Genomic DNA, 25,946 nt, shown 5'->3' on the forward strand with positions numbered 1-25,946 from the left:
GCGTTCGAAGGTACCGTCATATCTGTCTATAACCTCTTGCGAATCTTCTCTGCCAAGAATCGCGAAGGAAGGAGAAATTATAGCGTTACTCCGGGAGTCCGGCACACGAAAGATATTTTCAATGCAAAAAGCATACGAATATCAGACATGTAAATATATCTCCCAAGCGTATAAATAACAAGTAAGTACAGTTCTTTTGTGTTATATGTTGGCCGAGGAAAGAGTATCACTGCTCGCGTGCGCGTTCTACTTCATTCGACCATTCGTATCCCGGAAGTAATTGCGGCGCCATTTGTCACTCCCCCCCTGCCCCTCCCGCAACGACACGGGGGAAACGATTAACCTTTACGCTCTCGCACGCCTCGCGCGGGGCATCTTTCATCGTCGAACGCGCGCGACCGGCGGAAATCCGCGTCGTCGACGGATCGGCGCGAACGCGCTCCTCGCGCCGGGCTCGCGAGCGTGCCGAGCGGCACGCCCGGTCGTCCGTGATGCGCGCGGCGAGGCGCGTGGTTTTGAGGTTAGGGGCACTCGCGCTCCGCGCGCCCACGGGTCTTCTGCTTGGCTCTGAGGTCGGCGCGCCTCGCCGAGGGACCCGCGCGCGATTTCGCGCTTCGCCGAGACGGGCGGACGGACGGGCGGTGACCCGCGCGAAATATCCGCGGCCACGCGGGACGAGTTTTCCTCGCGTTCCCCCGGGCCGGCGCGACACCCCGCTCGCGCGACACTCGTCCCCTCGCGCGCGTTCAGGCGCGCGCTTGACTCGCGCGTCAGCGCTGCTGACTTCCGGCGGAGGCAAGCCCATGTGGACGGCCACAGCGGATGCCACGATCAGTCCGTGATTAAGCGTGTTCTTGGCGTGTCCGCTAGCCTCGCACGTTCTCGCAGAGATCCGTCTGCCGCCCGGTTGTGTCCCGCTCCCCGCCAGCCGCGCCATCCGGACTCGCCGTCGCCGTCGCCATGGCGGATCTGGACGATTTCTTCGCCAAGAAGGACCGTAAGAAGGCCAAGGGCAAGAAAGGTTTCGCCACGACCGACGAGGTCGCCAAGAAGCTGGAAGAGACGGGCAAGCGGGTCGAGAAGCCCAAGCCGAAGGACAAGCCGCCGAATCCCGAGGGCGAGGAGTCCCAGCACACCGAGGTAAGGCGGGCCACACGGGGGACGAGCGACGTGCGGGTGAGTCCCTTTCACGCGTTTCCCATCCAGGTAATTCCGGAACCTCGTGTCCGCGCCACGGCGCTGCCATGTTTGTTCCCACGAAGGGGGAACGGTCGCGTGGAATAGCCGACGGTGACGACGCGCGACGTTCCCCCCGAACGTTTTCCGTAATGTGCCTTACGTAATCAACGCGGAGCACGCGGAATCGTCCACGGAGCGCGCGTTGCAGCAGCTGTTCCACGTGCACGTGTGTCTTCGGGTAATCCTCCCCCCCTCCCTACCTTCCCCTTCCCCTTGAAGAGAGAACATGGGATGATTCTTCGTGAACAACGGGGAACCGCGTAGGTGTGCGACGTGACAGTTGGATACTTTTTCTCACAGTTACCCCAAACTGTCACCCTCGCAAATTAGAATTAATTGTAAAAGCATTACGAGCCGCGGAGTAATTTATCTCAAGTCACAAGAATCACATGATTTTTAAAGGACTTTTCGGATTACGATAACGACAATTGTGAAGGTAAATTAGGAAGCGCGCGACGAGAACACGTCATGAGTGTATTTTGATTTTTTTTTAGGACGAGGACGAGTGGAAGGAGTTCGAGGAGGAGAAGAAGGACTACAGTGGTTTGAAAATTGGACATTTAACGATAAATGATAGTGTTGATGCAGAATTGAACGACGAGAGGGGTACCTTTGAAGTCAATTCTGACGGAGAGACCGTCGAGGTTGGCACAAAGTATACGGGACCATGGAAGAAACCGGATCTATCATCAGAAGGGCCGGAAGTGGCACCGACACCGCCCGCCGCACCACCTGCCACCGCCGCTGCCACCGCCGCCACCGCCACCGTTGCTGCCGCTGCCGCCGCCGCCGCCTCCACCGGAAGTAGTTACAAAGCACCACACTTACGGAATCAACCTACGTTCGCTAGTCCACGACCACGAGGAAGAAATGTCGCGCCCGATATAAATAGCGAGGAATACTTCCCCACCCTGAACTCCAAACCCCCCCAGCAAAATAATGGCAGCGCTCCTTGGGGCAGACGGTAAGACGCAATCACTGCAGAGTCCTCAATAATAAGGTTTTCGTTAGCTTCGGAAAATGTTCAGTTTCACGTGGATAAAGAGTTGATGTGATGTCGCGTTGAATGACAGTTGCGCTCAAAATACACAACGGGTGATTTTTTTTGACAGGCGGCGAGACGAAGGCGCGTTTGAGGAAGTTCGCAACCGGGGTGGCAGCAGATCTTACAACGTGCCCGAGTCGCAGGCTCAAACACCCAAGCTCTCCCTCGGCAACAAGTACGGCGCCCTGTCGCAAGATCAGAGCTGAAAACGCCTGTCCCGACGGAATCAAACAGCTACATGCAATCAATATCACATCGTCGCCCCTCCCTGCTTCGTGGCCCAACCTCGCCGAGAAAATCTATTTTCTAGACTAGGACGCAGTGTGTATTATAGAATGTGTATGCACGTACACACGTTCCGACTTGGTAAAATTCCGGAGATGCTAATTCCGGTTCTCTCGTCGGCGATTATTCTAAGGATGAAAATCGCGGGACGGATCCTAGGTATTTTGCACACACACATGCGCTCATGGACCTTGTAAAACTTAAAACTCGAAGTGAATATCGCGTGTGCGCAAGCTTATTTTCATACCGTGTAGACAACGTTGGAAGTCGATTTTTATATTTCATTTTGTAATCAGCATAGCGTGTAGTATGCTGCTTCCAAGAGAGGCGTTCGAAGGACGAACGGAAGAACGGAAATTCCGACGCTCGAATCCTCGAAAGGAAACGAAAAGAAAAAAAAAAGACGGCGTACCGGAACGAGACGTTGTTCCTCGCGAGTATGTGCTATCGTTACGCGGATTGTAGTCTAAAGAGAAAAAAAAAAGAGTATCGTTCGTTAAGGTATTTTACGTATTTGCACTTTCTTTTATACGGTGCTACTTTTTTAATTTAGCGTGCATAATTACTGCCACGATCGATGCCTTCTCATTGAGTATTATCGATGTAAATAGGACTGATCACGTTAACGTCCGGACACGATAAGCTTTCGAGATCGGCACGGCAATGTCGAGATTGAAATTCACGCGATTTAATCTGAACAAGCTCTGTGTACGATACTGAGAGCTCCTTCAATAAACTCGAGTCTCGAAGGATCGCGGGATGCTTCTTGAATTCTCTCTCTTTCTCTCTCTCTCTCTCTCTCTACTTTCGTAGGAGAGTGTCGCTTCGCTCAAAATGGCAACGTGCGTCAACGAACGAAAATTTCTAGGTAAATTAAGATATATATATGTATATTATTAATCGTGAATTTCGCGGGGTTGGGCTTTGGAACGGTGGTGCGGAAACAGTAAAAGGGTAAACGACGAGGGTAAAACACGAGCGCAACTTTGAGTGAGAGTAACGAGGGGCAAAACGGTTTAATTAAAGTGCGAAACACAACGTCGCCGCGTCCGCGGTGGCGTTGTGCACAAAATAGGAGGGAGAAAGACGCATACGCATACACTCGTGTTAAATATAAAAGAAAATGAAAAATCCTCTGTACGCTTTTGTTGACATTTGTATAATTCTCTTTTTGTTGATGTAAGATGTTTTCTTTCCCAAGGACGTGCGGCGGGAATAAAATATCGAATCCGTTTCTCTTTCGGGGGAGGGAGACGGTTTCTCGTTGTTGGCGGAATCCTCCTCCTCGCCGAGGGGGAGGATGACGCGTGTTATTTACGCACGTGAGGAGAAATGTCATACGGAAACGGTAGATAATAATAATAAGAATTCTTGTGTATAGCGTGTGATAAAATGTGATTATTTATAAATAAATTTCTTAGGATAACTCGTACGTACTGCCTCCGAGCATTTTTTTTTTTTTTTAATTTGCCGTACACCGTATATATCGCCGATCGACCGGATTTTCCCAAAGCGCAACGCTCGATCACCCTGTGTGCGCGCGCGAACGACCTGGCCGATCGTCTTTCCGCGAACGAACGCGATTCGAACGGATCGGAAAGAGAAACGGTTCGGCTACGGAAGCTGTTGAAACGCGTTGCAGCGCCCAGAGAAAGAAGAACGTCTAACTTAAGCACGCGGCGGAAACGCGCGACACCGGTGCCTCTTGGAGACAGTTTCGAATTGATTTTGATCGCCGCGGCAACGCGGACTATATAATATAGCCTGCCCTTTGTTACAGAATAGTTGAGATACAATAATTTTATCGCTACTGTTACATGAGAGCGAGCGATAGAATGACAGGAAGTGAGAGTGCGCGAAAGTGTGGGATGCGAGCGTACGTGACGTATTTAATAAAACTCAAATCACACCGAGATACCCTCGTGCTGTAGTTTCTTATACGCACCTTCATTCGCAAGATCCTACTTTATGTTCACTAATTCTTTCAAGATTTGGAGGAATGAATTATATACGTTGTTAATACAGAGGAACGATTGTATCACAAATATAGAATATTTTATATATCTATTTTTATATTTATATAAATTATTCTTATCTAATGGGTCCGGCGCGAAAGAGAGATGGAACCGCTTCCTTAAAAGAGTATAGCTCTTAAAAACTTCGCGCCGCTGTGCGTACAAAACAGCCTTTACAAGTCACTCATTGCTTTCCGCCGTAATTTTTCCCCCGAATTCACAGGGATTAACGGTACCGTGTGGGTGAGAGAGAGCGCCCGCGCGCGCCGTGACTGCGCACCCGATCGGATATTCAAAGAACGTCGTCGAGGCTCGACGCGTCCTCGTCGCTGCAAAGAGACAAAAGCCGGGGCCGGCAATGATTTATTATAGCACCTCTTTTCTGTGATCGTAGGACGGATCGCGGACATACTTCTCGCAGTACTTCAGCCCGTGGCTTCCGTTGGTGTAAGACGCGTACATGGCACTGGCCAGCAGGGAGGACCTGAACCTCGGCAGAAAGTATATCCAGGCGCTCGTCGACTCGCCGACCTGAAAGGAAGTGCGGTTCGTTAGAAAAGTATTATATACTATATTCCTGTTGCGTTCAATATGCGCGCGCGTATGTCCGTTGAATTACCTCCTCGAAAGTTTTTCCGGGCTTGAGCGCGGCCTCCGGCGCCAGCAGAACCTTTTCTTCCGTTCGCTCGTAAAACTGTGGATGTTCCTCCAGCTGGTCCAATCTCTTCAGCATGTCGGAGTCCACATCGTATATTTCTCCGAACACATACTGTTTAAAAAAAAAAGGGGGGGCGTTTTTTATTACGATTCACGGACGACGAATATAAGAATCTTTTATATTGAAATTAAAATCGGGCAGACAATAAGGAGAGTTAAAATTGGAAGGAAATGAAATATTCAAACTGACCGATTTTCAATCCTTTAAAAAATTCTCGCTTCTCAACTCACGTTGCCGAAATCGGGTTTCTTCAGCAGGAACGGGATGTTATACTTTGTAGCGATCACCAGGGGATATCGGACCGTCGTCTTACCGATGCCTAGGAACTTGGCGTAGCCGTTCGTGGTGTCCTTGATGAGGCCGTGATTCGGCTCGCCTCGTTTCAACGTGCCGTACACGAATACACGGTGGAGCGGGCTCTTGAACAGGTTTTCGTACATTTTTGAAGGAAATAGCGGAGTAGCCGCGGATTACACGTGATTTCCGGTCGACTGTAACGCGCGACGCGACCGGAATGCGACGGTGGATCGCCGATTCACGCAGTGATTACGTCACGCTGGTTTCGCGCGACCCAATCTGGGGATAAGACCTCGTTGATAAGAAACGCCGAGATCGAGCTCTATATATTTTGGGAGAGATCGCGGAATGACGCGGCGAAAGAAGGTCACGAGAGACTGTTTTTTTTTTCGCAGAAGTGTCGTTCGAATCTGCACTCGGTGACTGACTGAAATTAGTTCGGATCGCGGCACGTGAGCTCCGTAACAGTTGGAAAATGAACAAATGGAGAGCTTGACAGCGCACACAACCACACACACAAATGATAATTACACGTGTAAGCTGACGCGGACGACAGAATGTTGCTAGATGTCGGTGTCGTCGATCGGCGCGGTTATTTAAAATTACTTCTCTCTGTTATACACAAATGTAAAACGCAATTTGATTTCCTAATAATGTAATGTCAAGTATGAAGCGCGGAAGGAGTTAGAAAATACCAAGCTCGTCTCTTTATTGTATGCACGTTACGTTGAAAGTTATATTCAATTTAAAAAAAATTGTTTAAAATTCAGCTGTGCAGACGCGCACGTAAGATATAACAAACAACTCTAAATCCACGATCTTGTTTTTCACATTTTACTTTTATTATCATTTTTTTTACACACAAATGCCAAACAATTTTATAAACTTAATAGGGAAATAGTTGATTTTTAAAAAAGTGCGTAAAATAACGTGAAATAGATACAGAGTTTAGAACGCGTATTTCGTTTCTGAAGCGTCGATGCGGTCCGCTCGTTACCTCGTCCAGTAAGGAATCCGAATCCTTCTCCGGAAGGGAATAAAAGGAGTCCAGCTCTATAATAGCGATGTTGACGAACACGGTAATGGTGGCGACGTGCAGCAACATTTCCGCGAACGGTGCAACGACCGAAAGTGACAATGCGGTCGCGTCTTGGCGCAAACTCACGCTCGAATACCCTCGGACACAGAGGGTATCGCGTGCTAGGCACTTTGCGAGATAAGATAAGATTTTCATCCAATAAGATCTCCGAATAACTGCACTATCACGGATCGCGCCACCCCGCACGCGACGGCTTGCCCAATTGGAGAACCGCGAATGGGAAATCTAAATGTGGAGACCCTGTAGAAAAGAAGAAAAAATTCCTAAAGTGACGATTCCGTTTCTGTTGGAAAAAGTTAAGCGAGGCCAGTATCGACTGACTGTTGGCTCAGTAAAATTTTTACAGGGGGGAAGAAGCATTTTTTTATGCAATAATATTCTCAATACAACCATTTTGCTTTAATCCATTTTTTTATAATACTAATCTCAAACAAAAATAAACTGTAATAAATGAAAGATATCTATTCATATTTCGACAAGATAAATATGAGACCACGCGTTGTCGACTTGTACTAATTAGTACAGTCTCGTTTAAAAAAATAATTGTAAACAAGTATCTTTAAATTAAGTTGAATAGCTATAATCAAATAAAGAAAGAAAGAAATTAGCAGTGATTTTTGAAATTTTATCAAGAATTATTAAAAATAGGAGAATGTTAAAAACAAAGAAGATCTAAGATAATCATAATTGAGGGAACCGTACGCTAATTTTGCTCCGCAAGATTTTGCTTTCAACCGATCCGATAGAATCGTGGTCCTTCAAGTCTGCATCTTGTGTCGTTTGATCATCCTGTCGTCTGCGACGCAACAATTCTTGAAACGTTGCCCAGTCTTCATCCCTTTTGATGTCATTGCCCTAATCACGGAAACGGAAAGCTTGCAAAGCATCGATCCTAACATAATGCGCGTATATTTAAAGACTACCTCTAAAAATACATGTAGCAACCCTCTGCTGTAATCGTCTAATAGCATGTAATTCTGATAGTACAGACACGACACCAGTTTCTTCAACGTCTTATTCGTCAGGCGATTAACTAGATATGGACGCGTAATTTGCAATTATAAGTTGTTTGTATCCAATAGAAATCAATTTATATTGCTCATTTTCTATAACAACGACATAACTCAAAAATTAACATTCTCAATTTGAGAACTTTTGCTTGCAAGAAAAAGAATGGGAACTTAAAAAAAAAGAAGAAAAACACTTCAAAAGTATATACTTTTATTCCTCTGCAATCAGTTATTACATCAAAACTGATGCATTTCGAAACCAATATTACAAAATTTTAATAATTGAGAACATTCAAACTCATTTTTTGGAAATTTTTTTTTTTTAGTTGTGTCGTTGTGAACAAACGAGCGATATTGTGTGATATAGAAACTTGCAACTTAGGCTCAAGTGCTGCAAATTTAAATTTCCACTAGTCGTCACGCAGCCGTTTATCGCTATAGTTTCTTTTGTAAATGGTTGACCAATGTTACTGTCCGACAGTTTTCTCAAGGTCTATAAATATACATTTTATATTTGCCTCTTATACCTCTCAGTAATATATTACTTTGAGAATTTCTAATAAAAGTGCCATTAAAATTACTTGGATGGAACAGTCCGATATCGACGGAGAATTTGGCTGGATTCTCATCTTCGACAAACTATCTCGACTCGCTGCATTTTGATACATAAAGTCATAGAGCGAATTTCAAAACGATTCGAGCGAAAAGCGCTAACGTACTTCTTTTAGAATTCTGAAGCAGCTGATTTCCGCGCTGCCACGTTTCGTTCTTTCTCCATTGCTCCGCAACAAGAGTCTCTCGACTATCTCGACCATCCGGCTATAGTAACAATCAGTTGTTTATTAATGGACAAGAAGTAACATCACGGCGAGATAATCTATCAACCTTGCTCTCCAGCTCGATAAATCTGCGACGTCGAAGACCGACGATTTCTTCGTGTGTCAAAGTGGACCTATCGCGTCGTGTTATTAAAGATAGCGGACTGAATTAAGAAATTTGTCTAATTTAATCGCTACTACGAGTCAAAGATACATGGAAAGCTCCTGGATTATTAGCGAAGCCCCGTCGTTCTGTATCGCGTTTCCGGTTAACACCACGCTTTGCAGCGATCTACGAGTACATCAGCGAACGTTATATCTTATTAAAATTACTTTTGCGCGGGGAGATATCATCATTATTAAATTAGATTATTAAATTAGAACAACGAGAAACGTTTGGGAGTTACGTAACCGATTTGTCCGAAGCATCGCGGCGATATACTCGGCACCGACGTCCGTAATGTCGTTGTCCGCCACGTTAAGAGCGATCAATTTTGGGTTGTCCGGCGGGTCCCGATACCTCAGCTCGTTCGCGATCTTTTGTATACCGTTATCGGATAACCTACACATCCTCAGCGACAGATAGCGCAAACTGGAACATACACATTCTTCCATAAATCAAGCGCTCGCCGCGAGAAATCGGATTACATTGGATTCGCGATGCACTTTCTGGCCGGCGCGCAGAACAGATAGTAATTCTCCTGCGCATTCGGATTGTCATCCAGATTCAAGTCGTCCAGGCATTCCAATTCCGTCAGCATTTGTGCTATCTGCAGGACACCGTAGGCATTTATCTGACAACTGGGTAATCTGAGAGAGCGTAATTGTCAGGAGTCACAATAACGTCAAATCACGTTGTGAATTTTCAAATTTCGCCTTACCTGAGCACCGTGAGAGTGTTATATTTCTGCAGCGTAGTGTTCAGTGCGTCGAGGATGCAAATCGACACTTCCTGTCGTGCAATATGAAAAAAAAAAATGTTACGGGCACATAAACGCGAGTGTCACAGTTAAGTTTGATAATCGGTAAACGAATTAATGCATTTTCACGGCTTATCTTTACATTCCAGTTCCTGCACGTTCTCCATCCTTTTTGGATGTTCGAAAGAAACGCAAAAGATAGGGATATCCTCGTCCAATTTGACCCTAAATGAACGTGAATTTGAAAACCCGATAAAACATTCAGGAACAGTCGAAATACTGACCTTTCTGGTTCAATCTTCGCATAGTGCTCCACGCCATCTCTCACCTGCGAAAGAGTATATCATGCTTTGTAATGAAAATTAATTGTACACGCAGGTCTAAGGTAATATTTATGAAAATTTACTATAAAACTAGGTAACGATTCTACGTTATATTCCTCGCAATGCGTTAGAAATTTCGTGATAAAATTTTCTTGAGAACCCCTCCTCGAGTGATCTGCTGCAACAAAAATATGATATTAATGAAAATTTCAAATTACAAATACCATATTTATTTTGACAATTCTATGTCTTTTCCATTCTTCCTTTAATTTTTTATAATTTTTATACCAAAAAATTAACCGTTTATCGAAGATGCTCGGTCTCTTATTGATGCAGCGTATTTGCTTCTTCTGCTTGTCATGTTTAACCTTCTAAATCTATTTGTTCTGCTGCGATCTCTACTGTGGTGTGACTGAAGAGAAACAAGTGACGAAAAGCGTTCAATACACAATATCTTTAAAATATTAAATCTGGACAACATTTATTATGATGCGCGCATTCAGGATTTCGGATCACGAAAATGAAGAATTTGGATTTTACCGCATAAATTTGAGTATATATTTTGTTGCGTGGTTAATATTACAGATTTCTTTTAAGTAAAAATTCTTGATTTTCAATATTTCGTCGTGTAACAAGTCGACCTTCCCACTGCACGCGTCACATATTCGCAGGGGTATTGGCGCCTACGGCGCCCCTCGCCGCAGACGACATGTAATCTGATGCTCGGGAAATATAGGGGTGACTAACCCCTGCGAAGCCACGCGTAACCTAAAAGAGGGGCGAGAGGAGGAAGCTAGGGGGGAAAAGCCTTCGGGAAAAGTATCGAACGAACTCTGATACGTGGTTGCGTAACAGGAGGCGGCGGAGGATCGAGTTGCGCGATAAAGACTGGCCGTCGGGCCTTCGTGGGATTAAAGTCTGTAATTATGGGCGCTGCGGGGACGATTACCAAAATGATTTGTGTCGAGGGGCCCTAACGGCGCCGCGGACGACGGCCGTGAAACCCCCGGGCTCGATCGATGACACATCTCGCGCTGCGACGGGAAGCGGACGGTTGCATTTAAGTCGATGTCGTGCGCGCGACGAGAGCGATGTGGTCAACGAGACAAAATTGAGATCATAAATCTTTATGCGGAAATAGAGAGAAAATTTTATGTCATATTTATTTACATGAATCATGCGAGTTTCACGATTGTGGCCGTTACATACGATCGAGAAATCCTTAACTTATCGATACAATAACGAAGTATTTAAAATGCCTTTTTGATTATTTTTTAACGTAATTGCACGTTGAACGTTGACGTGAGTGTTTATCCAAATAATATAATTACTCAAATTATCGTCGAATTGCAATTGAAGAGTTTATTGCAGTGAGCTAATTCATATTTTATAACATTTCATATAAAAACGGAGAAAATAAACTAAAAATTAAAGTGAACAATTTAGAGCTTATTTTTATAGAAAATAAGCCACAGATTTCTATAGATAATATTTATCTTATTTTTTCGGTTCCTCCTTATCTAAAAAAAAGACTTGTTAAGTCGATAGAGAACTTGCATTTCCCGAAGTTTTGCTGCCGCTTTTTCGATGTTGATTGATTCTCTCGCTGCGTTTACTTCATTGAACGGCTGTCATGGTATTACTTGACAGTTGGTGCATTGAGGTGATATGATAATAAATTATAGCAAAGAGTAAAAAATGTTAAATAGCGCGTCTGTAATGCTATAGTATTATAAAATGTGCATTTGAAGCCATTGAAGAAATTGTTTGTTGCAAGTAAATTAATTCACATTAAAATGAAGAAAACGAACTTTTAAGTTAAAGTGATTGTGAACTGTAGAGCTCTCTGAACTTTACTTTCTCCATTATTGTAAAATGTGGGTTAGCTCACTGTTGGAGCAAGCCCTTCAATTGCTTATTGTCGCACAACTCGAACAATGAGTTGTCAAGTCATCAAGAGAGACAGACCGTCGTGTCTTGCGCCAAGTGTACGCGCGACAGCCAGACCGGGTATTTATACGAGAGTCGCTTCCAATTACTTGAGCCGAGATACGATTATCTCAATAATAACTAGATCGATTAAGTTTATAATACTCTCAATTGATAGCTGGTAGCCCTGTTGCATAAGAAAAGTGTCTTTAGTGTTTTGCTCTCCGTGCAGCACGGAGATATATATTCTAACGCAAAGTTCAAATCTCTAGAAATGTATGTAAAAAACGTTTTAAAATACATGCACGGAAAAAACAATTTTGCTAGATTCAGATCAGAAAATAATTTTTGTTCAATAATCAAAATAATTTTGTTGGAAAGTCAAAATGATTGCCAGAATATCAAAACGTTTTATAGCAATGCCTATCATTTTTAACTTTCCAACAAATTATTTTGATTATTGAACAAAATTATTTTCAGATCTGTATTCAGCAAAATTTTTAGACCTTTCAACAAAACCGTTTAGATTATACGTTTGCCTAATTCTGTTGCATTCTCGATTCCGATGCGTCTTTCGCCGAAAATTTCGTTTATCACAATGAGAGCGTCCGTCCTCCTCTGATCCGTGATCTATCATCGGAAGGAGATTGATCGCGTCCGATTCTATCCCCCCAGCCCCGCGCTTGTGTGCGGCGGCTGACAAGTTCGCGTCTCGTTTATAGCGCCGCTCCGGCGAACGCTGCGCGTTCTTCAGTCGTGCCCCGCGCGTCCAGCGAGCCGCATGTGAAGTGGGTTATGTGCGCGTCTCGAGTCCGTGATTGAGTACGATCGGCGAAGAATCGCGCGTGTTCCATCAAGGCCAGTGACTTCCGGTGTTCGACGCGCTAAACCACGAAACGTTCCCTCGTCGATGAGACGCCGATCTTGCCCAAAAATCGTGCTGGAATCACACACGGGAGAGGAGTAAGCGAAAGGTAAGCCACATTTTGTTCCAATTGCTGCTACTTATATTATTCTGTAATTGCTTCCTTTCTTAATTGTATGAATTATTAGTATTAAGAAATGTTAAGAGGAGTATTATAATTTTTAATCTTGAGGCCGTGTTCTCCGTGAAATTCCCGACGAGGGGGGAATTTCGACGAGGATAATAATTATTTCGCGCGAGATTACTCAAGTTACTCGGAGCGGAACAAAAATTTACGGCTGTGCCAATCCGTTGCGGAAGGGATTAAGGGATTATCATTACCGAGGAGTAAGGATTCTCGTCATGCAGAATCGCCCTCTCGCTCGCACGCTCGCGTTCCACGCGAGAGACCCTCGCCGATTGCATCGATTTACGAGTGTTTACATCACGATGTCAGGGCGCGCCGTAATCACCCGGTATTATGAATTATGCATCCCGGGGTGGTTTCGAATTTCTCCTCCCGATCCGTTCCGCTCTGCCCCGCACGCGGGGGGAGATACGACTCATCGCGCGCCCGCGCGCGATCGTTAATATTAATTTCGTGCGACGCTAAATTGGCACAAATTGCGGCGCGCTTGTCAATTAGACGAGCCTTGCCGTTGGGAGTTACGTTTCATGGACCAACCGGCAAGTTTTTTTCCGGCCTGTTTCCACTTATTCTACGAAACTCGCTTGCCCATACGTCTGCGTTTGTTTTTTGAAGGAATATATTCGACGAGTGACGAGGAATGGGATGTATAGGTGAAATTTAATTCGTGGCCCGAATCACGGCGGATTCGTCTTTCCTCGTCGCTCATTGTCAGTGAAATGAGATAGTCCGTGGGCAGGGATGTCACGTTGCAATCGTATTCCGTTTATGTGGGAATCTCTCGTGCCGGTTTTCTACAGCTGATAGAAAAACATTCACAATCGTTCGAGATAAATCGTGGTTCCAGAATCCTAATAGTTAAATAAAAGATTTTATTTTGTTTAAAAAAAAACACGAGAAAGAGAGAAAGAGATCTTAAATTAGTGTATCTTAAGTTTTTTCCAAGCTTAGAAATTCCCGCGATTCCACAGCGACCGAATAGTTTTCGCATCGGGTGCGGCAAAGCGCAAAAACGCGTCCGAGATGAAATCGTATTTCCAGATGTTGCCGATGCAACTCGGTGCAGTCGGTCGATCGCTTGTTTCCAGTCGCTTGTAAATTCACCTTATTTTTTTTTCAACGCGGAAGGGGACTGCTTGCTCTTCTTTTTCTTCGAAAGGAATGCGGGCGACTCGCGTCTGGAGAGCGACTCGTTGAACAAAAGGGTGTTCCCCGCGCTTGCTATAGGGGGGACCCGAGTTTTTTTCTTTTCGGCTGTCAAGTGGGTCAGAGGCATTGGGTGCACGAGGCACGAAATGGCGAACGAATCGAGCCATTTGAGGAAGTTAATCGGAAGGCGTACTTACAATAGAATAGGGGAAAAAAATAAATTGAACGAAAAACGTTACAATGTAAAAATGAAAGTCTCCGAGGAATTGCATTCTGTTCGCAATCAGTTTACCGTCATCGAGAAAATGACGAACCGTTGAGAGCACTCATTGACTCAGACTCCGTAATACACGGAAATCTCTCACACAGGCGAGAAATTCTACGAATAATGAGAAGTGTAATTTGATCCTTCTCCACGTTGATGACTGTGACAGTGGTCTCGCGAATCGGAATCGTGAAGTGGATTCTCACGGATGTCACGCCCACTTTATCGGGGAAATCCGCCCGTCTCTCCCTCTCGAGGGAGCCCTTCCTCAAGGAGCAGAGTCACGCGTGGGCGCGCATTATTTAAGCCGACGTACGTGGATAATTAAAATGCGCCGCATGTTTCGTTTTCACGCAAATGCGCGAGCCGACCGACGAACACGTGGCGCGCGCGAGCAGAAGGATGAGGCTGTGCCAGGGAAGAGTAATGACCGCCAATCGAATCGGCTACTTTTACGAGCGCGGTCATTTAATACGTTTCCCGATAGGAAGGAAAGAGGAGAAAAAAAGAGTAAAGTTTCAAGAATGCGTCTCGTGTCTCTCGTGAACGGGAGAGGATGGGCGAGCTCGTGGAAGAGCTCGGGGAGGATCAACTTCGAGATAACGATTTTACGATTGGCGGTTCTTTTTACTTCCCGCCGGAGTTTATCATTTTTGAATTTCCGAGAATTCTAATATACGTACATAAACAGGATATACGACAGAGTTTTAATTTTATGAAAGAGATACATAGTTATAGTTTTGTGCAATCGGGATACCCCTTTTAGCATATCGAGCGTGTATTGTCCGTCGTGAGTTTTTCGCTCTTTCGCAATCAAGTCGAACGGAAGTGGTAGTAACCCACAGAGGGACAAGCAGTCGGAACGTTTTACATTCCGTGGGTGTTTCTCTTGTCTCTCTCTGGCAACCTCTTTCCTTCTTTCTCTCTTTCTCTCTTTCTCTCTCTCTCTCTCTGTTTCCTTTTCCTCCCACTCTTCTGTCAGCCGCTCTTCTGTCTATTGCTCCTATCTTGTCCTTTCTTCCTAGCCTTCTCTCCGCGTGCTGGTTCGAGAACTTCGAGACCAGCATAGCCAGTCGCTGTGTCATCGAGGTCCGATACATCATAAATATAAATTGGCTGGGCGTTCGTGCGTGTGCGCGCATAAATGAAGCTGCCTGCGTGCGTGCGTGCGTGCGTGCGTGCTCCCGGCAACGTTAGAGAATGTTAATGCCAACCGGCAGCGATGCTCGCCAAAAATGATAAACAAATTCTTAAAATCGAGGAGTTTCGTAACAACATATCCTTTCGTAAACACAGGGATTTAACAGGAGGAGTTGCCAAGAAGTAATTTTCGGCGGAGAAACCTGCAGTTCTTCTCTCGCTTTCCGCAAATTATCAGTAAGATAAATCTAAAAAGAAAAACTAAGATAAATTGCAATTCATCCTTCGCCATGTTGCTGGAACCTCCTCCGAAGATATTTCTGAATCCTCCGTGGATTTATCTTACTTGTAGAACCGGCATCGTCGTGATTCTAAGTGCGTCGCAAAACAACGAGATCGCGTGAGTCTCGCGAGAGCGCGGAAATAATCTCGATTTCGAGCAACCGCGGTGATTAACGTCGTTCGTGGAATCGCCCGTGGGTCCGTCCGTTTCAGCCGCAACGTGCTCCTTGGCGTTCGATCCCTCGTCTTCGTCCTCTTTCTTTCTCTCTCTCTCTCTCTCTCGTTCTCCGGATGATTCGAGCTCGTCTCGTCTATTTCGCTTTGAACACGACGAGCGCAGGAAAGCGCGGCTAAAACGGGCAGACCTAATCGTGCTGGCCTTGCGATCTCTCGCCTTCGGCGATTAATGCCGCGCGCGCAGAAATATGCACGCAGACGCGGGCGGTAAGTGTGCAACTTCCTGAGGCACGAGATAAGCTCGTTAACGACGCTTGTATGTGCGTGCCCAACCCGAGAGCGGCGGCAAGTGCCGCCGATAAACTTGACGGATCGTTTTCAGCGCGTGTCCAATCTAAACACCATATACGCGATCTATATACCTACGCGACTGTAAGTTCGAGCAATGTGTAACGTGTGCATGTACAGGATGTTTCATGGCCTGCCGAAGGAGCATCCTATTCGATACTTTGGAGTGTATATACTTTGGAATTCTAATTTGCATAAATTTATTTTAATATTTTGCATCTCGTACGAGACAGCGGCGCGTTATGTTCTAAAAATAATTAATAATACTGGTAATATATTCTCTTATACGCGCTCCGGCAAATTACGCGATCCAGAAATAGCGAAGAAATAAAATCGGAATCGTCGCGATCGTAAGAAGATTCTCCACGATCACTTGCATACCGGATCTAAAACCGATCAGCGACGCGGTTATCTTAATCGCCGGGTCTTCGTTGCCGGTTGGCGAGAGGCTCACCGTTAAGCCTCAGGGTCGTTGTCATCGTTTCTTAATTATCCCGTCGTTAGAATCACGGCGGTCTGTATCGATCGCCAGGCACGCTTACTTATATCACGCGTGAATTCTCACCAGGTTTACGCTCGGAAGCAATTTCTCGCGCGCATTCGCGCACTTCCGGCTGATCGAGCACTGATAATCGCCCGTGGTACTGCCTGCTATAATCACTTCGATTTATAGCAGGCTGTGAGTATACATCATGCCTTTTTACGCTAATCGTAAGATGGATATCATGAATATTCAAAGTTTTACAGGATATGTTTCTATCAAGTTTTCAAGATGTATATATTATATATAAATGAAAAATTACATATTTTATAATTTTATAAAATTCCTGCACGTTCTTACGTGCGATAGCTTGTATTATCCGAAATAAAATTGTGCATTTAAATTCTTTGCTGTACAACCTCGTTTTAGGGACGATTGCTTTAAGTATCCGACAATACTCGACTGACATGTTTGAGTTCCACTTGTCCTGGTTACACGACCCATGTCGAATGACTCACGGCGCGGCGCGATTATAAGAGGCTAATTACGTCTCACGTTAGATATTTCTCTGGATGGAGGGAGATCGGTCGCACGCTCGGCACGGGTCGGTTAAGGACCGGTCGATCGTTTGGGAAAACGATCGCCCTTGGAATCGCGATAAATCACCAGGGGTAAAATCGATGGTAAACGCGAAACGTTGGCATGGCGAAGCTATATACGAAAAGAGAAAAAGGTGACTCACCTTCTCTCTCTCTTTCCCCGTTTCTCCTCTCTTCTCCCCGTATAGACTACATGGAGGAGGACGAAGAGAGAGGACAAAGACAAGAGATGCGAGATGCAAGGGTGCACCTGTCCAACAGCTGCCTCGCATATGGCGCACTCGCGAGATTATGTAAGGAGAGTAGGTGCCTTGTTTTCAAACGCCCGCGCGGGCAGAGGTTCTCTCGGAACAATTAAGACGATTCGCGTCGCGTTAATGCCACCGCGACGGTCTCACCCTTAAGACATCTTTTTTCTCCAGACAAATGATTCCTCTTCGGCGCGAGCTTGATGTTGGGGACTCTGTCCTCTTTTCCTGCGACTTTTTTTTTAATATCTCAATACGGTCAAGCGATAAATTAAAGATCCCGTTCTGAATCCCTTTACGTCTTTACCTCTTCGCGAAGGATTATACAGTGCGTTTCGGATCCCTATTGTAGAATCGCCCGTGGGTGGCATCTGAATCTCTCATTCGACTCACGCATCTTCGCGGAATGCAATATCCTTCTTCCTCTTCGCCATGGCCGTTTGCACAGACGCTCCGACCATTAGTCATCCGCCAATGGGTCCTCTGTCCGGTAACTTACGGCCGAAAAGTCGTAAGTCAACGCAGAATGCTAATAATCTGCTTGCAAGCGCCAGATCTCTATACGGTCGCGGTCGATCTCGCCGGCGCGTGATGATAAACCCCGCGTCCTTTTCTCGCGCGAGAACACGGAGGGCCCGTATTAAACTTGCAACAGCGACTGCACTGCAAAGATCCGCGCACGGATAAACGACGATAATTAAACGCGACGCCGCCGAGTTGCGAAGAATTCCACGCAAATTTCGCGCCGCGGGCGTCGAGATCTCGCGGTTACGAGAGCTCGGAGGATTAATTCACGATCCTCCTCGCGCGGTGGCTCGCGCGCACGCGGTCTCTCGGCGAAAGGGGGGTCTCGCGCGGGGCCCGTATATCGCATTATGAGAAGGCGTGGCAGCACTACACGTAACAATGAAGCCGGTATAATTAAAATAAAAGGGAAAAATGCGCAGCTGCCTGTCGGGCAGACTCGCGCGGACAGCGGTCGGCCCACGCGTGTCCAACGCCGCGCTTGTCTCTTCCAGTCTCTCCGTTCCGAATCCCCGTAGATTGTCAATTAAAGACACGGCTCATTAATTCCCAATCACGTGGGACGTCGAGACAAAGGGTTAAACGCGACGGAAAATCGCACAAGTAGATAACCGCTCGACGACAGCCGATTAATTGTCGCTAATTGATGAATAGTATTAGGGAGGGTGAGAGGTAGTCGATATTCTTTTCACAGTTGAAACAACATGATTTGACGTTTTAAACGAATAAAGCGTCATATCGGTCGCGAAAAGGTTTTTACGGTCGTCAAAATGCAAACGAGATTGATTAATCTGGCTTAAAGGAACGTTTTCTTAAGACACTCTCGCGATACATCAACGTCATCTCTCAAGAGAGAGAGATTCATTTATGTTCCGGAGTTCGAGACAGCGCAAATATAAACAGCGATTAGGGGGTGATCCTAAGTAAACACATTCCGTGAAGTGGTTGCGAGCCGCAGGCAAGGAGTGACGGAAATAAAAGCGACAACAGCACCCAAGTGTCGACGAATTTCTTCGGCCTTATATTTCGATAATAAAAGGTTACGCTTATCACGTTCGCATTATATTACGATTTTTTTTCTCTCGTTAACTGATTTAAGCCTAACTCACTTTGGAACGTGTGCTTTGACGCGTAGCTATCGGAAATGGATCTATATATAAACTCACAATCTTTAAAATTGCACAAAAGAATCAAGTTTCATTCGAGGGCGCTCTCCTTATATTTAACATACATCAGGTCACAATTTTACTCTGTCGACTCGTTGCCGGTGGAGATCAAAGTGGACCTTTCGATTGGCGGTGAGAGGGCGAGGACGATTAAAGTTTGCGGGTTTGAAGAGCACGAGAGAGAATCTCGAGAGGCGAGAGAGTGGTCTCGAGCAGGACGTGTGGCGTAAAAGGCGAAAAGACGCCGCCCACGATCACGCCGGGAAGAGGGCAGTCGGAGCTATTCCGAACTGAGAGCTAGGATGGGCGGCGATTGCTTTGAATTAACCCTTTTCGTAGATCACCCTTTTTTTTTTTTACAAAGAAAGGAAATCATTATCACGTGTGTTCGCGCGGGCAGATAAATTATAGAAACGCTTAACGCCCTCGACCACTATGACGAAATTATTCAGTATTTTTCTTGCGTTCCGTTTGGTATAAATCAAACTATCGTCATTTGAAAAATTCCTAATTTAAAGTCTATACAATTATACATTAAACTGTAAAATCCTATTTTAACCTACGTTATTCTAATCGATCAGAAAATTACTGGCGGTGCTTTTGAAAGACCCCGCGCTATCTCCCGGGACGAGCGCAAAAGTCTCCGGTCTCAGAATCGATCACGAACGAAACACGTCTTACAGCGTCCGTTTGTCGGTGATTCCACGGCCGTCGTGAGCTAGATCCGAGGGGTCGAGTGATTTTCTGTGCCCCGTGCCCTTTCACGATTTCCGTGAAATCAGAATAAAAAGTCGTATAACTGTTGGCCGCCGCGCCGTAATCCGAGATCTGTGTATCCTGTATACGTGTTTCGGCCCCGTGTATCCGCAGCCGCGCTTTTAATGCCCGCGCTCGACGAGAAGGAGAAACCACGAATAACAACGACGCCCCGGCGTCATTTTCCACGAAATACTAATGTGAAAGGCATTTCATTCTGCGTGGCGTTTATTCGATCACGGGCCCCTCATTATAAAAACGAATGTCGGGTAGAGGCAACGAAAAAAAAAAAGAAAAAGAAGGCGATTGCGTTAATTGCCGCAGCAACATCGAATCCTACTTATGCAGGAATTTATTACTCGTTATAATTACGTCGATGATCGTAAAATTTAATCCGGAGCTTAGTGTAAATGAAACTGACGGAGCGGATACGTTATTTTTCAGACACGGTCGAGCGATCTAAGAATGGCATAGAGAATATCCATCAATCGGCAGCATGTGCTATGTGATAGTCACTGGACGTAGTCTGCTGTGGACGCTTTTGTCCATGGCAGCGTTGATGGCAGTTTTATCGGGTCTCATCACTCCCAGATGGCTTGTAGGACCACCGACGATTAAGGATACAAGTAAGTAGTAACTTCTTCTCCACTCGGACAAGACATCGGAGGAATCTCCGTTGCGTGTATTTATTAATGTATAACGATCGAATAATCATCATATAAAGTATAATCTCCTTATCCTTGTTTAAAAGATCCGATAGAATTAGATAAGAAGAAATAATTCGATAGAATTAGAGAAGAAGAAAAACTGTACAATTCTATCGTGTTTCTGGTTCGTAAATATCAGATTTATTATCTTTTTTGCTCTATTTAGTATATAATTTAAAAGTCTTTAAGTATAATGTTAATCTTTGATCATATTTAGTCAAAATTGATATTATCATGCAATGTTTTCAATTTATGTATGATTTATTATGTGATATTTTAATTTTAGAGATTTTGTGTCTTTTATATATATAAATTATTTTAATATTTCTTACAAATATAATACAATATTATAACAAATCATAATTTTCAGTTTGGATTAGATAACTCGATAAGTTGTATAAAAAAAAACATACACGTCCAATTTGTATTTAAGTGTATTTAATGTTTAAGTAAGATATATATAATATCTATGAAGAAACAATAGAAATAGATAACTTCTCTATAGCAGCTCAAATGTGAGTCCGATAGAAACGATAACTTTACTGTAATTAGATAAAATTTCAATAAAGTTTAAATCTATTTCTATCATTATCTATCGGATCTTTTAAGCAGGGTAGTCTACATTAGCAAATATTATCGTTATCATACGACGTTCGGTTGCTATCGAAGTGAATCACAGTGGCCCATTGGTATCGTCATCCGTTGACTTACTCTAAAATTTTAAGGAAACGGCACGGAACTGTACACGCCAACCGTGGGGATCTTCAATCGTTGCACGAGATTGTATGGCAAGACGCACTGCGCGAATTTCAACGTCGACGGCTTCGCGACGGACTCCAACGTCTTCCCGGGATGCTGGAAGGCGTCCCTGTTCTTCCTGTCCGCGGGCCTGGCGACGATGTCGGTGACCGTGGTGGCCGCCCTGCTCGGATGCTGCGTGCAGAGCATCGGCCGCAAGAGCATCTTCAATCTGGCGGGAGTGGCGCAAGCCGTTGCCGGTATAATACTGCCTCCTCGGACGGAGGCGAGGATCGAGATGATGAGATGACGAAACGATGAAACCTCGACTAAGCCTCTTAGCCCGCGCGGATGAAATAATCCGTGAAATGATGGGCGATATTTTTCAAAAAGAGATTCCTCTTCTCTCACATAGTAGGGAGATTTAAGCCCCACTTCTTCCTCAGAAACTATGTACCGCGTTTGCTCCGATTATATGTACAAAGCTCGTTGGTCGTTTCTCAATATGATAATGTTAGTTAGAATGATGCAGAACTTAGAAAGCAACCGTCATCGTTTCGTTGCAGCTGGGTATTCCGCGTGCGTAACGTGCTCTCAGCCTGACAATGGTATCTCGAGAGTGCGAATGACGCAACCTCCATTGCGAAAGGTTGTGCCCGGAATAATCAACGGGCATATACATGCCTTAAAAAGCGGTCCCCATTGTCACGGTTCTAACAAATGAAATAATGCGGGAAATTCATCTGCCGCAGGGACCCGGACCGAAGTAAAATACAGAAGTGCCGTACATCTTTTTCCGAACCGAAAATCGAACCGAAAAACGGATCGATAACCGAAAAAAAGCTTTTGGTCCGGTTATGGATCCGGTCTATGCATTAATCTGGCACAATATATTTCGGTCTGGTTTTCGGTTCCAATCCGGTCATCGGTTTCGGTTTCGATCGAGTCCGCGTTCCTGGTATCTGCACAAAGGCGCGGTGCTTCGTATATATTTATATATATGTTCATACGTGTCTATAATTTTTAACGATCTAATTTGACGCATATTTTATTTTTACAGGAATACTATATCTTTTGGGAATGATTCTATATCCCGCTGGTTGGGGCGCCGAGAGAGTGCAGAGGATCTGCGGTCCTGAAGCCGACGCCTTCTATCTCGCTAACTGCAGTCTTGGTAAATTAAATATTTAATATCGAAAATTAAGAAATTAGTGCTTAAAGTCAGGCTTCTAAAACGTTCTTCAAAAGATAGTTTTATTCTTGAATAATTATATACAATGAAGATGAGTTTTATTCTTAAATAATTATATACGATGAAGATTTCAATTCCAAGAATAGATCAACCAGTAGACTCCCTGTTGGCTACACAAAATAACAAAATTAAATTAGACTAATCTTGATCAAATTAAATTCGGGAGGCTGCAGAATGTAAAAAAAAAGGATCGTTCTTTTTCAGGCTGGGCGTTTTCTTAAATAATTACGATGAAGATTTTAGTTCCAAGAATAGATTAATCGATATACTGCCTGATTGCTATACAAAATAATAAAATTAAATTAGACTAGTCTTGATGGAGTTAAATTAGGGAGGCTGCAAACTAAAAAAAAAAAGGATCGTTTCTTTCAGGTTGGGCGTTTTATAGCGCGGCGATCGGTGTCGCTCTCACCTTCGTCTGCGCCGCCTTTAGCGGACAGGCGGAGAAGTCGACGGCCAGCGACAAGGTCCAGGACAAAATGAACGAAGGAAAGACCCTGATATGCTTAGCCTGAGCACGCGCAAATAAAATCAGCGAGCGGTCCGGCCTCGCCGGTAAATGGATGCCACTTCGGTGAGAAGCGTCGAAATGAGATATTCGAAGAAGACCCAGTGCAACCAGAAATATATTCACCTCGTTGTGTTCATCGCGCGCGGCAGAAACGGTGAAACGAAAGTTTTTTTTTGTCGCGGACGCGAAACTGTCGCACGAATAATTAATTGCACGGGCTCGGATAGGGAAATGGACATTTTTGCCGGATGTCACACGTACGCGATGCATTGTACGCACGAAGATTAAGTATCGGATGTACTTACCGTCTTCCCACATTTACTGCCGCAATTTATATCGAACGCCGTAGGCGTCCGCGGAGAATTCCTATTTTATATCTTATACATGTGTTTTTATATATGTTAAAGAGAAATATAAAGTAAAACATGTGGATGTCCCGTCTTTCGTTCACTCGATGTGAAAAAGGAATGTACTGTCGCACAACGAGAGAGAATACATAGGTATACCTAATGATTTCTCTTCATTATTTCTTTGGCCCGATTAATTTTTCACGCTCCATTTTCAAGCACGTCTGATTTTGATAAATAATGGAATTTTATTCATTTTATTCTCAACAAATTTCTCGTGAAATTCGGTCGAATGCATATAACTTAAATAGGTACATGTACATGAAATTATCGGCCGTCAATCGATTTATGTACACACATATATAAATAATGAAGGCACCAAGGGAATCAACAATTAATAAATTATCCGGGTAAGTTTGTATGAAAATTTCGAATGAGACGAGTGTAATTGGCAATTATATATAATAAGAAATGTAAACGTTATAACGGAATCGCGAATTATACAGTTCGTGTGTGACGACGCGCGTGCGATTGTTTTGCTTATGAGTATGAGTGTTATTTGGTTGATGACCTGCCGTTAGAACCGCTGACCATTGATCGGACGCCGAGGAGTAACGCTATCGTACAACTACGCGAACGAACGGAAAAAAAAATATAGTGTGACGTGTCGTGACGAGAGATACTCTTGTCGCAGGAATGTCAAATTCGGCGGATGTGACACGTACGTCGATCACAGGCGGATTCTCATCGCGGAGATCCGTCAAGATAATGAGGATATTCAGGATTATCAGCATTTGCCACGCATTCGCATCCGATATATCACTCTCTCTTTCTCTCTCTCTCTCTCTCACATTCTCTCGACAAACGTTTCGAATTGTGTGCAATATTCGATGATTCACACAATCATCTTAGTAGTCAAGTAGTCAAAAAGTATGTCAGCTATCGAGTGCTCCTGGCGCGCCGGAGTCTCGCGCGCGAAACCTGGAGACGTCGTGTTTGCCGGGAGCGTTTCCGAAGAGAAACCGGGAAATAAATAATTTACACGTCCACGTTTCGCGCGAGAGACGCGGGAGGGTGTAACTGCACATGATCGTAATTAGAACAATAATAATAAGATAATATTTATCGCCGTGAGACGCGCAATATATACGATAATAAGAATAATAGGAATCTTTTTACTCCTGCTGTTGACGGTATATACCTCTCTCAACTAGGGGGGGAGGGGAAACTTTATCGACGTCTGATAGAAAAAAAAGCTATTAGGCGAACACTTGGCGTAGAGTCGGCCTTGTGCAAGTGTGTGAATATTCATTAATTCTATTTACATACAATAAGCTACGTAATAAACTGCCTGGTCTAGGTTAAGGAGATTGCGAATTATCAAAAAACGGAATCTATCCTAAATAAATTAGCAAATAATTCATTTTCGTCAGAAATTGTTATATATATATATATGTATATCAAATCATTATGTTACAAAATTCTTATTACTTTATCCTTAACCTAGACGTATCTCTCTTGATTTTTAAAACGCGACTGATTTTTCCACTGTGTGAGGATTTTTGCGGGACCACCTTCTTTTATCGCCAATTTCTAATTTCTGCCCCACGCAACTTATCGCTACTTATATAAATATAAGTTAATAATGTCCGTCCGGAGACACGAAACGTAGAAAAACAATTTGATAAAATGCTACAGTAAACATTTCACACCTTTCGTTTATAAAATATTTCTATAGACAAGAGGCGACACAACGTCGGCGTATCGCGTTATTGCGCTAGAATGCTCGGGATGATGCGTGACACGTCGAAGCTCGATAAAAAAAAAAAGATGAGAAACTCCTGCAATACGTAAACACCTGCCCTTCGTTTAACTCGTGTGTATATCCTCTCTCTTACTTGTAGTAGTATTAAATTTTCAGCAACTTTTCAACACATATTACACGATCTATCTGCTTAATACTTTCTTCCTGTACCTCGCCGCGCACAACTCGCGTGCAATTCACGCGAGCGCACGCACGGCGAATGATAATATCTTGAATGAATAATTATAACAAGCGAATTTGATTTTTTTTTGCCGAAGCTGATTGCGTTATCGTCTCGCAATTACGAGCTCGCGGGCGTTCTACCTCTTCCCTCTCGCGTTCGAACTGACGCGTCTGTACACGCTATAATATTCGCTTACGAGCCGCAACGTCGAGCGATCGTGTCGCTCGGTCAAACCCGGGACTTGACGTACAGTCTATCGTTACGTTTCGGGAGCGTAGATCTCGACGGAATTGTCGGGGTTTTGCCCGTTGGAGCGCATCGCTCGTCTCCGTTCCTCAATCATCTGTCGTCGCGCCTGCTCCCTCGCCTCGCGCGCCTTTTTGTTCGCCTCGCTGTTCGCGGTCGGTTTCGCCTTGTGGACCGGTATGACTCGGCGTTTACCGTTCTGTTGCGAGGTCGACGCGGTTTTCTTGTCCGGCACGATCTACGGGCACACGGAACAAAATGCTAAAGATGT

The 25,946-nt window shown here is 44.6% G+C and overlaps 5 protein-coding genes across 9 annotated transcripts in view; 2 read left to right on the forward strand and 3 right to left on the reverse strand.

Annotated features, from left to right (window-relative positions):
* The first annotated feature begins 851 nt into the window (after nt 1–851).
* LOC105458211 (protein CDV3 homolog) lies at nt 852–4,480 on the forward strand. The gene is made up of 3 exons (XM_011703348.1): nt 852–1,140; nt 1,734–2,203; nt 2,352–4,480. The coding sequence occupies exons 1-3, from the start codon at nt 961–963 to the stop codon at nt 2,488–2,490; spliced, it is 789 nt and encodes a 262-aa protein (XP_011701650.1). The 5' UTR covers nt 852–960; the 3' UTR covers nt 2,491–4,480.
* LOC105458210 (putative gamma-glutamylcyclotransferase CG2811) lies at nt 3,946–6,881 on the reverse strand. Of its 2 annotated transcripts, XM_011703347.1 has the most exons (5): nt 6,597–6,881; nt 5,533–5,721; nt 5,204–5,353; nt 4,997–5,115; nt 3,946–4,913 (listed from the first exon to the last, which is right to left on the reverse strand). In XM_011703347.1, the coding sequence occupies exons 1-5, from the start codon at nt 6,831–6,833 to the stop codon at nt 4,877–4,879; spliced, it is 732 nt and encodes a 243-aa protein (XP_011701649.1). In that variant the 5' UTR covers nt 6,834–6,881; the 3' UTR covers nt 3,946–4,876. The 2 variants fall into 2 exon arrangements, with proteins under 2 accessions (XP_011701649.1, XP_011701648.1); XM_011703346.1 differs by having other exon boundaries at nt 3,946–5,115; nt 6,597–6,880.
* Nucleotides 6,851–17,550, reverse strand: LOC105458209. 4 transcript variants are annotated; one of them, XM_011703341.1, is made up of 16 exons: nt 17,335–17,550; nt 10,070–10,181; nt 9,853–9,947; nt 9,731–9,774; nt 9,583–9,671; nt 9,408–9,483; nt 9,193–9,336; nt 8,939–9,118; nt 8,741–8,818; nt 8,594–8,660; nt 8,428–8,527; nt 8,290–8,360; nt 8,084–8,201; nt 7,622–7,731; nt 7,401–7,553; nt 6,851–6,938 (listed from the first exon to the last, which is right to left on the reverse strand). In XM_011703341.1, exons 1-16 carry the CDS (start codon nt 17,461–17,463, stop codon nt 6,924–6,926), a joined length of 1,581 nt encoding a protein of 526 aa, XP_011701643.1. In that variant the 5' UTR covers nt 17,464–17,550; the 3' UTR covers nt 6,851–6,923. The 4 variants fall into 4 exon arrangements, with proteins under 4 accessions (XP_011701643.1, XP_011701644.1, XP_011701645.1 ...); XM_011703342.1 differs by lacking the exon at nt 17,335–17,550 and adding an exon at nt 10,310–10,481; XM_011703343.1 differs by lacking the exon at nt 17,335–17,550 and having other exon boundaries at nt 9,408–9,478; nt 9,589–9,671; nt 9,853–9,944; nt 10,058–10,137.
* LOC105458208 (lipoma HMGIC fusion partner-like 2 protein) lies at nt 12,455–24,909 on the forward strand. The gene is made up of 5 exons (XM_011703340.1): nt 12,455–12,672; nt 20,331–20,512; nt 21,319–21,591; nt 22,392–22,505; nt 22,956–24,909. The coding sequence occupies exons 2-5, from the start codon at nt 20,383–20,385 to the stop codon at nt 23,096–23,098; spliced, it is 660 nt and encodes a 219-aa protein (XP_011701642.1). The 5' UTR covers nt 12,455–12,672; nt 20,331–20,382; the 3' UTR covers nt 23,099–24,909.
* The window catches only part of LOC105458207, a 30,372-nt gene continuing 28,095 nt past the window's right edge, over nt 23,670–25,946 (reverse strand). Inside the window, exon 9 of the mRNA XM_011703339.1 lies at nt 23,670–25,913. Coding sequence (XP_011701641.1) covers nt 25,689–25,913 — 225 coding nt within the window. The 3' untranslated portion in view covers nt 23,670–25,688. The remainder of the gene's footprint in view (nt 25,914–25,946) is intronic.

Source organism: Wasmannia auropunctata, unplaced genomic scaffold (assembly GCF_000956235.1).
Source record: "Wasmannia auropunctata unplaced genomic scaffold, wasmannia.A_1.0 LD334579.1, whole genome shotgun sequence".
In the NCBI taxonomy this organism is placed as follows: Eukaryota; Metazoa; Arthropoda; class Insecta; order Hymenoptera; family Formicidae; genus Wasmannia; species Wasmannia auropunctata.